The following is a 12,447-nucleotide window of genomic DNA, read 5'->3' on the forward strand; positions in this document are numbered from 1 at the left end:
AGAATAAGCAAGGCTGGGAATGGTAGAAAGTGAAGAGGGTGAGGCAGGCAAGTTTCAGACCATTAAGGCTTTGATAAAAGGGATAGGGAACATGAATTTTATTTTATGTGCACTGGAAAACATTGCAGGGCTCTGGGCAAAGGAATGGTGTGATCTCATTTTTTTATTTCTTGGAAGTATTTTTTAATTATTTTAAACTATACTTTCAGAGATCATTTCTATAGTTTGTCACTTACCTTAAAAGGACCACTTTGGGTAGAGATTGTGGGACAAGAGTAAAAACAGACGGAACATGTAGGAAATTATGGCAAACGTCCAGGCCAGTGATGGTGGTAACTTGGTTTTGGGTGTTAAGTTATGAAGTGGAAAGAAGGCAAAGCGAACAGAGCATGTTACAAACAGATAAAACACATGAGAACAACACCTAGGATGAGTACCAGGTTTGGGGCTTGGAAAACAAAATGAATAATGGTGTCCTTCAACTCTACATACAACACATTTTATTTTCCTGTTATTCCCTTGTGAAAAATGTAGCTATGCCGGTATATCCACTCTGCAAACTAGTTGGCTAACTTCCTAAAAGAAACACTCAATAGGCCCCGGCTGGTGTAGCTCAGTGGATTGAGCACGGGCCTGCAAACCATACGATCGCGGTTCAGTTCCCCATCGGGGCAAATGCCTAGGTTGCAGGCCAATTCCCAGCAGGGGCCAGTTCCCAGCAGGGGATGCACCAGAAGCAACCATACATTGATGTTTCTCTCCTTCCCTTCCCTTTCCTTCCTTCCCTTCTAAAGATAAATAAATTTAAAAAAAATTTAATTTTTTAAAAAAAGAAAAAGAAACACTCAATATATACTTACTTAGCATATGTCCCAGCAACCACATTCCAGGGTATTTACCCCAGAGGTCAGAGAACGCAGATCCAAACAGAAAACCATACGTGAATGTGCAAAGCAGCTGTATTCGTAATAGCCCAAAACTAGAAACAACCAAAATGCCCCTCAACAGATAAATGGTCAGACAGAGGAAAACATCCGAACCATGAAACACTACTTAGAAATAAAAAGGAACACATTATTGATGTACTCAACTACTTAGATCTCAAGGGGATCATGCTGAGTGGGAAAAGCCAATTTCAAAAGGTCACATTTTGTATGATTCCATTTATACAACATTCCCAAAATAAAATAAAAAATTATAGAAATGAAGAGCAGATCAATAGTTGGCAGGGCTTGGGGTACTGGGGGAATGATTAGATGTGACTATAGATCCGGTAACATGAGGGATCCCTAAGGTCTTATTTTACAACAACATCTTTGTGGGGGTGGAACTATTCTGTACCTGGATTTCAGTGGTAGTTACAGGAATCCACCCTCGTGATAGAATACCAGCAAACTATCTGTTGTACCAAAGTCAGTGGAGGTCTTATACTGGAGTGTGATAAGACCTAACTTATTGGGGATAACAAGGTGAAGAACACAATGCCCTCTCTGTACTATCTTTTTACAAGTTCCGGTGAATGTATAATTACTTGAAATACATTAAAAAAAATCTAACTATGCTCTAAGGCAAAATGCATTACATAAATATTAAAAGTAGTAAAGCAATAAATACATCTTTAAAAAACATTGTCTTCTGAATTTATAAAAGACCTTTTTGCTAATTCATCTTACCATCTTGGTACATAGGCACAATGTCTCCTGATGTAAGAATTTTTTGCTCCTAAAGCCTCTGGAGCAAACAACACTTGGAATCCTCACTCTCCCTCTAACTGTTAATTTTAACCAGCAAATAGAACCTGTGAGTTCTTGTTTCTGTACCTGTACAAAGGAGGTAGAGGGGCAAAAACCATACAACTATGAACATAGGTACTCCAACAGCTCTCAGACATTCTGAACTCTGAAAACTATTTTGCGTAAACCCAGGATATTGACCCTTCATTGGCCATCTGGCACTCCTGGGTCCTAACATCTTTCCCATCAGTGTCAAAATGTAAACCTCTGTGACGTGAAACTTAAAAAGGATGGTTTAGACCAAAACCAATGACTGTGATCAGAAGGCTTAACAGTGTCTAACAACACCAATCAAAACTCCAACACGATGATATTAAGGTTACTTTAGGTATCAAAACTAGGTTTGGATAAATCATCTAAGTCAACTTTAAGGTATGAATAGGTGACGCCTCCCTAAGACCTTATTTTACAACAACTTCTTTGGTATATATTTCCTTAGTGTTCTGGCCTTCTTATATCACCCAGTCTCTCTGGGTGTGGAACACGTGGCCTTCAGGTCCATTAGAGAGCATTCTACTCCTAAGAGCGCCCTCAAGGCATTTAGTACCCAGGTACCCGCGCTAAATCCTAGAAACTCTTGTCATTGGTGAATAGGTTTATATTTACTAATCCTTACATTATCTCAAACAGGCATATATCCAACTTAAAGTGTTTGTAATGGAAATTAAATTTATAAACCTTTTTTTACTGGTCTTAATTATAAAACCTGCATCAAACCATATCCTGAAGTCAACTTTAATTAAATAATTCTATTATTTTGCATTTTCTAAACTACTAGAAAAATATTTTCTAAACTATGTATCTCACAACAGATCCTGTCTGCTTTTCTGGAATTGAATGCATTGCCAACAAAACCTATGGCATGTGTCAGATGCTGCCTGTCTAGATGCTGGTCTCCCTGGGAAAGCGTTCTGCCAGGTACAACACTGTGAATGGAACTGAATCACAGTTTCCATTTGGATGCTTATATCAGTCTATCCACACTATTTTAAATGTGTTAACATATTCCAAAAAGTAAAATATATTATTTTGCATTTTTCACTTTCTAAAGTTGAACAAAATCAAAGCAATGAAAATGATACAGATTAAACACCTTTTGAAAACAAAGTAGTTTCATTTTAATCCTGCCAGATATTGGAGCATGGAAAATTGCCAACAACAATCACTTGTAAAAATAAAAGTAAATTAAAAATTTTAAAGCAAGATACTTACAGCCAACCATCATCATGGCCACTGAAAACATCTTCTCCACATCTGTGGTAGGAGCTATGTTTCCAAATCCTATGGTTGTAAGGCTTGTCATGGTAAAGTAGAGAGAGGACACGTACAGTGAATCCTTGCTGGGTCCTCCTTCCCATATCCCTGTACTGGTGTTGTATCGATATGGAGTCCCAATGCTCGAGGCCAGCTGGTAGAGCCAACTGCCTTTTTGGATGTTGTTCGTGACTTCATTGATGACCTCGTAGTCCCCAATGCTGTACCATATGCAGGCTAGCCAGTGGGCAACTAGTCCAAACACACACACCAGGAGCACAAGGACCGCTGCTCCATACTCTAGGTAATGGTCCAATTTCCTAGCAACACGGCCCAGTCGCAAGAGACGCACCACTTTCAAAGAACTGAAGAGACTGCTGATTCCCTGAACAGAAGAAAAGAAATGGCACACAGTGTCAGAAAGGAAAATGGCACAATGGCTCACCTTCATGAGCTTGATCATCACCCACTTATATACTAACAACATAATCATAATGTATATGATTATAAAGAAACACTTATTGAATGAAATTATAAAGAAACATCTTTTGAATGCAGATTCCTTCCCACTCAGAAATAAGCTATTTGCAAGTTCTTGCACAAAGCAGTTCATTAGCTAAGAAAGGCCCAATTTATTTTTATAGGTGCAGTATAAATGGCACAGAGAAAAAACAAAAGAGATATTTGCTTAAATGAAATATATAATAGAAACAGGGTGATGGGTTCAGGCCTTTTATTTCTTCTCCTATAAAACTTTTTCTCTAAAATATTTATTTTATTTCTTAATTTATAATAGCTACAAACAGAAAAATGTCTGAAGAAGGAATCCCAATCTTACAGCCAAGCAAACAGAAAATATGTCTGTGCCGATGGGGAGAACAGGCAATACCATTGTTGGCAGCCCTACCAGCTGTCACAGTCGAGATAAGCACTAACTTTGAGAAAATGAAGAGATAAACTTTGAATGGGTGCACAACCTACCAAAGCCAATCTTCCTCTAGCAATAGTCACAGAAAAGAATATCAAAAAGGGAAGAGCAGCAAACTAAATCATATTTTATTGAGAAGCTTAAAATTCCAAAAGCAACATTATACAGATGGAAATGAAGCATAAGTTTTCTCCAATCAATGAAGGCCCCCCAGTTACTTTTTGGAAGCATATAACAAGCCACGTAAGAAGATAGGATAAATGCATCCCTCATACAAGGAGGAAAGAGAGAGCAGTGACCCAGGAAGCCTCTCATCTGATCACCTCCAAGTCTCATGACATCCTTAGTGCTAATTCTGTCTCCCAGAAGAGGCACAGGAATCTAACCTAACTTACTCTGAGCTTAATGCTAACCGACACAGAGGAACTGGTTAGGGTGGTGGATCAGAGATGACATTAATAAGAGTTTAAGTTATGGCATCATAAAATTCTTCACAGTTAAGGTAAAAAGGTTAAAATGCATTTGGTTATACTATTTTCCATAAAATTTAAATTTTTCAAAATAAAAACGTGAAAGAAAGCAAAGAGAGGTAGAAAGAGGAGACCTTATGGAAGTGAAAGAGTAGAAGCAGCATCCTGACAGTTTGTTGTTCCAACCTCGATGTCCTTAAGCCTGGCTCAATTTCAATTCCCAGTCGCAAATGCTGTGGCATAAATGAAGCCTTAAAATAAACTCATTTTACTTGAACACTTGGGAAGAAAAGAGGATACTGAACTTTAGGTAGATCAAAAGAGTGGCCTTAATAAAATTTAAAGATGAATTAGCACAATTCAACGACATGAGATATTGAGAGGTAAGAAGATTCAAAGGAACTTGGAAGCCCTAAAAAATGAAACTATGTGACTATCTCACTTATATGTGGACTCTAATGAACAACATGCCCCCATGAACAGGATAGACACAGAGGAATGGATACATGGAACAGACTGACAGCTGTCAGTGGGGAGGAGAGAATGGATGAAAGAAAGTGAAGAGATTGGCCAAAGAACACACAGGCATAACCCACAGACACAGACAACAGTTTGATGATGGCCTGAGGGAATCAGGGGCAAGGACTGGATGGGGGTGGGCAAAGGGAGGGTGGAGAATGAGGACATCTGTAATCTTGCAAACAATAAAAATAAATAGGACAAAACTAAGCATTTGTTGAGAACCTCTATAAGCCAAGATTCTGATTTGGGTCCTGGGGACATTAAAATAATTGTGCTTTGCTTCTGCTCTAAAGAAACCCACAGTCTGGATCAAATAACTGTGGTACATTTACACAAAGGAATACTATGCAACAGAAAGAAAGAAGGAGCTCCTACCCTCCGTGACAGTGTGGATGGAACTGGAGAGCATTAAGCCAGGCAGTGAAAAACAAATACTATATGATCTCACCTGTAAGTGGAACCTAATCAACAAAACAAATAAGCAAGCAAAATAGAACCAGAGACATTGAAATAAAGAACAAACTGACAGTAACCAGAGGGAAGTGGGGAGGATGGTAACAGGGGATAAAGGGGTAGGTTTGTCAAGAAGCATGTATAAAGGACCCATGGTCAAAGCTAAAGGGGGTAGGACTGAGGGTGGGAGGTGGGGAGTGGTAGACAATTGTAGCTGAACAACAATAAAAAAAAGGAAAAAAAAGAAATTCACAGTCAAAGTGCATGAAAAACTCAGGGTTAAAATAAAAACAGTGTTGCTATAGATGCTGTTCTTTGGTTAACAAAAATTTTTAAAGGAACTATGGTACATCTGTTCAAACACTACAAACAAAAGTCATTTGTACCTGAATTGTCATCTATAAAAGAAAGAAAAAGAAAAACAGGAGCCCTGGCTGGTGTAGCTCAGTGGATTGAGTGCAGGCCTGTGAACCAAAGGATCGCAGTTCCATTCCCAGTCAGGGCACATGCCTGGTTTGCAGGCCAGTTCCCAGCAAGGGATGCACAAGAGGCAACCATACATTGATATTTCTCTCCCTCTCTCCTACCCTTCCCCTCTAAAAATAAATAAATAAAATGTTTAAAAAAGGAAACATTTAAAAAAAACAAAAACAGGAGAATCTTTATCCATTCAAACTAACAAACAGTTGCATTCCAACTCTCAAGTGGAATGCGAAGAATGAGGGCCTACTGGACCGAGGCCTTGGTGAGTGAAAGGACACTCCCCCTCTTCTCTGATGCGGGCAGGATTCTCCTAAAGGAGGCTGCTCAGCACCTGCTCTGGACTCCACTTCAGAAAAAAAAAATATTTTCTACAGCCGTGTCCAACACCATTTCAATGTCACAAAGTACTTTGTAAACTCTCTGACAGAGGTTCCATGCCACTACTTTCTCCTTGGCTTTAGACAACTCCCCAACTGACATTTCTGGCAAAATCATTTTCTAGGGCTGCCCTTCTCCAAGCCTCCATAATGTGTGGGGATTCTCTCCAGGATCACCCTCGGCCCTTTCCTGGTTGACTTAGTACATGAACTTGTTGCAGCTGACTTCTACAGGTGGCCGACTCACAGGTCCACTTCTTAGCACAAAACTCTCCACTGTGTTCCTGAAACAGAAGCTAAATGTCTTCTATGCATTCCCTTTCTATGTCCCGTGGGCGTTCGATGGCGGTAAGTCCCAAAGGGAACCCTTCTCTGCTCCTGAGTCAGTTCTCCATTTGCCACTCTTGTGAACGACGGCATTGCCTACCCGGTCCTTCCGACCTGGGACTGAGCCTCAGCTCCTCCCTCCCCCACTAGGTGCAGAGCTGCCAATCAAGTCCTGAGGATCTTACTATTCTAAGTGCCCAAGCGCCCAATACATGTCTACTTTTTAAATCTCTCAAAAAGGTCCCTTCTCTCCCATTTCCCAGGCCATGCCTTGGTCAGAACTTCATGCTTTTTCCTCCTTGTAGGACAAGAAAGAGCCTCACCATTGGTCACCCTGCCTCTATTTTCACTCCCTTCAACTCACACATCACCCTATACAGGCCACCACCTGGTGGTTTTTAAAATCGTGTCCTTCCCTAACCTAAAATCTTTAATGCTATAGGATTAAGTATAAACTGTCTACTAGAACATGAAAGGCCATTTGAAACCTGGTACCCACCTGCCTAGTCAGCATCTCTCCCACAACCGCTCCTCCTGCTTTCAGCACTCGGCAATGCGTAGTCCCTAAGGTGTCCATTCTGCCTCACATTACATCACAAGCTGTTCCCTCTTCTGAAAGGGTCTGTGCCTCACACTCTTGGTGACTAAGATCTGACAGCTTACGACATTCTCTCCTCCAAGTACATTTCTCTGACTTCTCCCACTCCTCCTACCCCGACCATCTTCACTGACATTCCCTCACCCTCTCTCTCTGACCCTGAGAGTTGGGTGTCCTTCCTTCGTGTTATCAGACACATTTGCACAGCTCCACTGTAACAGTTATCCCCATAACCCTTTATGACAAGTGTCTCTGTGGGCATGGCATCCCAGGGAACTCTAAACCACTGAAGAATATACCTAGTGTCCATTACAAAGCTTGGTGCATGGTAATACATTAAACCATCAATACATTTGACAAATGAAGGTAAAAAAATTTGCAACACAGGCAAATGTGGCTCAGATGAATTTGGGGGATTTTAGTTAGTAATAAACTCAATGTAATTTAACAGTAAAATATAAATAACAAAACAGTCTATATTACTTTAAGTTGCATCAATAGAGGTATGGCAGCAAGTATGAAAGAGAAATTCTCTTTAATTTCTCCACTGACCAGACCACAGCTATTGGAAATACGTAAACTATGTTCAGAAGAGGACTGCTAAAAAAACGAACTAAAAGTGTGCCCTATTAGGCAGTGTGGGAAAAAATGGGAAAAAAGGAAACTGCGGTAGAATCACAGAAGGGTGCAACGAAGATTTCAACAAGCCTGTACCACATACTTCCACACGGTAAACCAACCAGAAAACAAGATTCTTCATTGCTACTTGGAATACAGAAAAGATGGTAATAATGTTGAATAATTACTACATGCCAGGTACTATTCTAAGAGCTTTGTATGTACTTAAAATTTTAATTTTCAAAACAATTCTTTGTGGCATTAAAACATAGCCCAGAAGGGATAAAAATTTAATTTGACTAGGTTTATGCAGCTAGTAAAAGGAGGAGGCAAGATTCAAATACGAGCAGTCTGGCTTCAGACCCACTGCTCCTCACCACTTCACTACCTGACCACACTCTGGAACTCACTATACCTAGAGCATAATGTTAAATGTAACTAAGCACATGAGTACCTGCAATATTGGCTTCAACGTGGGCATTCTCTACATGACTGAATAAAGGACATTAAACACTAGCACCCTCTTACCTCCATCCAGGTACAACAGGGGTCAGATCGTGGAGGCCCTAGAACTCTACATAGCCTGTAATTTCTAACATGAATCAACTCAGTTATTCTCACAATAGCAGAATTTTTACCCCTGTTGTTCATTTGAGGACACTGAGGCTGAGTCAGGTCAAATAGTATGTCCAAAGTCACACAGCCAGGAAGGAATGGAAGCATCACTCAGACCTAGTTTTCCAGATTCTTGGTACATTCCCCATGACAACCAACTGCCGTACAGTCTTCATGTTTGTACCCCCAATAATCACTATAAGATTAATCTCCCTGAAAGACAGCACATGGCATAACCTCTGGGGCGCATCGCAGACACTGGATTAAACACAGTATTTTCTGCAGGGCTTCAAGGTCCTCAGTCACATCTCTGACTATACCGTGAGGTCATTCCCCACTATGTCTCTGCATAGCAACAGTGCTCCAATCAAACCTAACTCCTTTTTGCTCCCAAAGATAACCCCAAAGTTTCATTCTGAGTAGCAGTTTTTGAACACAAATACACAAATAACTAAGCATTATTTGGAAAATTTTTTAATTATCTCATTCTCCATTATTTTATATCAAAAAGAATTTAATGAAATCATTATAATAAAAACTCAAAGCAAAATGACTTGGTTTTAAAATGTGATAAGTTAAAACTTAAAATAATACAAATATTCATCTTTAGTGTAATGGATAAGTACATTATCTCACATTCACTCAATGGAATACCACCCCAAAATAAACATGAACAGACTAGAACAATATGCAATAACAAGAACGAATCTAAAAAGCATTATGTTGAACAAAAGAAACCAGACACTGAAGTAAATACTATATAATTTCATTTGTAAAAAGCTTAACAGGTGGCACTTCTCTATGGAATTAGAAGCCAAGATAGCGGCTCCCTTTGTTGGGAGAGGGGTGGTGATAAGAAGGGAGGGTGGGGGTTCTGGCAATATTCGGTTTCTTAATATGGCTAGTAATTACTAGGTGTCTTCACTTAGTGAAGATGCTTTGATCTCCACATTAAGATCAGTGTAATTTTCTTCAAGTATGCTGTCTTTAAACATCAAAAATAATGTTCTGGAAAATTCAACAGTTGCTGCTGTGTTGTTAGGTTAACATTTCACCACAACACATAATTCAGACTTGCAATTTCTTTCACATCATATGATTTTGGGGGGAGTTATATTCAATATTGTAAGCATAACAGATTTTTCTTATTTTATGACTCACCCTCATAACCTTTATATTGGGTCAGTAATTGTACTTCCCTTGCTGGGAATTTTTTTCACATTACACTTTATCCCTCCTGTACCCTATTGCAGTTCTACTCACCGCCACCGCCCACTATCACCACACTGTTGTCCATGTCCATGAGTTCTCTTTCTTTTCTTTTTGCTCAACTCCTTCACTCCCCTAGCCACACCACCCGCCAGAGCTCTCAGCCTGCTCTCCATGAGTCTGTTCTATTTTGCTATTTAGTTCAGTTTGTTCATTAGATTCCACTTATAAGTGAAATATTCTTCTGGTGCTTGTGTTTCTCTGACTGGTTTATTTCAATTATCTACAGGTCCATCCATGCTGTCTCAAAGGATAAAATTTTCTTCTTTTTCACAGCAGAGTAGTATTCCATTGAGTAAATGTACTATAGCTATTTTTATCCACTCACCTCCTGTGAACATTTTGGCTTGCTGGGAATTTTTACTTCACCCATATGGTAATACTGGATACTTATAGGCCATCCTCAAAAAAAATGCCCTCCTTTGACACTATCACCTTTTCATAACAATTTCTTGAATCTGTACTTTCCCCCAGTTTTATCTGCTCGTTCATTTTCTGCTTCATTTCACTCCACACTTTCCAGTCCTCTGCGACCTCCTCTGCCCTCCAGTGGCTCTCTGCCTCTTTCCCCACCTCTGAGCTCTAAACACACAAGTCCCTGCATTTCTCCTGATGGAAGAGAATAACAAACACATCAAATGCGTAACAGAACACAGCAGGTTTCATGGAGAACTTTGGTCATCAGCCTTCCACCTTTCTGGACAAGTAGCATAAGGAACAATAACCAGAAGACTCTCTGTGCTATTAATTTTTCAAGTCATTTATTGGATTCCCACATTAAAGAGATGCAAGATATTATCAGCATAAAGATAGTATTTTTCCATGATAAAGCCATTTAAATATAATTCAATTCTCTCATTTGATTATCACTAATGAATTCAGCTAATGTTCTTTCCTACCTTCTTCCCTTCTTGCTTTATAATAAAAAAAGATATTATCAAAGAACTTTCTTGTCCAAGGATACATAACAATTAAGTAAGGGTGATAGTGTGGAAGACAGACTTGTAATAGCCAGGTGCCCAGTGTTTCACCTACACCTTGCATTCTCACACACAAAATGTTGCAGTAGATTGGAAAAGAAAAAAATGTCCATGATTATTTCCCTTCCTGTATCTACAACCATTGGCAATGTGACTTTGCAACTCTTCTATCAGGAGATAAGGTCTATTTCCCCATCCTTGAATATAGGCTGGCCTTGTGATTGCTTTGGCCAAAAGGATGTGGTGTAAGTGACATTGGAACAATTCTAAGCTTAAACCTCAAGAGATAGAGCACCTTCATTCATGGTCTTGGGATCCTGCCCACCTGCCACATGAAGTAGACCCACTAGGCTTCTGGATGACGAGAGACCACATCATCCATTTGAGCCCCCCCAGACCAGTCAGCCACCAACCAATGCAGCAGCCTACCACGGATGCATGTGTAAAGTTGGTTGAGATAAGCCAAACCTGGCCCAAGTTAGCAGAACCACCCCGTTGAGCCACAGACTCATGAGTTAAAGAAATGATGATTGTTATTAACCACAACGTTTTGGAGTTGTTAGGCACAGGAAAATCTTAACTGATACAAATATGGGGAAAGCACATTATGTGTTTATGCCCACAGAATTGCATAGTAAGATTCATGCCAATGAATATTCCATGAGAACAGAGACCTCAAAGTCATTATTTCATATATCTCCTAAATCTCTCTCAAGTCTAACCTCACCTAAAATCTTGCCATAATCCTAGGTAACTTCATTCCCTACGTGGATGACCCTTTCAACAATCTGGCCTCACAGTTTCTTCACCAATTCATCACCAACAGTCTTTCCGCTTCTCCTCAGACACCAACTCCCACGGCCATAATCTGAAAGTTGTTGTGTCCTAAAAACTTTTATCATTTGTGAAGTCTTGAATCGAACAACCCTGCTGTGTGAACCTATCTCCTTCTCTGTTAAACTAAATGGTCCAGTTTCACCAACTGTGATAGTATTTACACTTCACTGAACCTCCAGTCAACTAACAGATCTACTTTCTCTCCCTCTACTAACCCTTTCTACTCTTCTCTTCCCTCCTTTTACAGCCCCATAATTTCAGTAATACTATATGCCCTGAATTCCTTAGCATCTCTGTCTCTTTATTATAACTCAATCAAAATTTGAATCCTGGCTCAGTTATGAGCTTTATTCATGCCTGTGTTAATAAGCTGTTCAAGAAAGTCATAATTTGAACATACAATAGGGCAGACTTGCTCCTATAAATGCATTATCATCAGTCTCAAACATCTTTCACCATCTTTTTTTACTAATCTTCTTATGTGTTCATCCACTCACTGTATTTCGAACTTTCTCTACTCTGTTCAAAATTCCATCCACTTCCCCCCCCCCGCACTATATCTTTTCTATAGACATTTAAATGTCTCACCCATTTAAAAAAGTTACTAGTCCCCCTTCAACTATCCCATTCTAGACTTTGTCCCTGGTCTTCTTCTAATATCTAAATAAATGTAAATATTAGGCATTTTAGTAAGCAAATCAGAAACCACAAAATATTCTTGTCACTTCTCTCTCTGACATCCCAAATACTCAATCTATTTTTAAAAACCCCATTAATTTTAACTCCTAAATATGTCTCAGATTTACCCACAGTCTCCATGTGCACGGTTTCCACCTTAGCCCACACCACTAGCATCCCTCCCCCGGACCTGCAGGAGTTTTCTAATGACTTTCAAGGCAGTCATTTGACCCCATTCTGAACAC

General features: G+C 39.7%; 1 protein-coding gene across 1 annotated transcript in view; it reads right to left on the minus strand.

Moving 5' to 3' along the window:
- KCNH5 (potassium voltage-gated channel subfamily H member 5) overlaps positions 1-12,447 on the minus strand; it is a 259,703-nt gene that overhangs the window by 180,675 nt on the left and 66,581 nt on the right. The window contains exon 7 of the mRNA XM_037129143.2: positions 3,006-3,432. Within this exon, the coding sequence (XP_036985038.2) occupies positions 3,006-3,432 (427 nt within the window). The remainder of the gene's footprint in view (positions 1-3,005; positions 3,433-12,447) is intronic.

Source organism: Artibeus jamaicensis, unplaced genomic scaffold (genome assembly GCF_021234435.1).
Source record: "Artibeus jamaicensis isolate MK-2021 breed Jamaican fruit bat unplaced genomic scaffold, CSHL_Jam_final contig_851, whole genome shotgun sequence".
NCBI classification, from domain to species: Eukaryota; Metazoa; Chordata; class Mammalia; order Chiroptera; family Phyllostomidae; genus Artibeus; species Artibeus jamaicensis.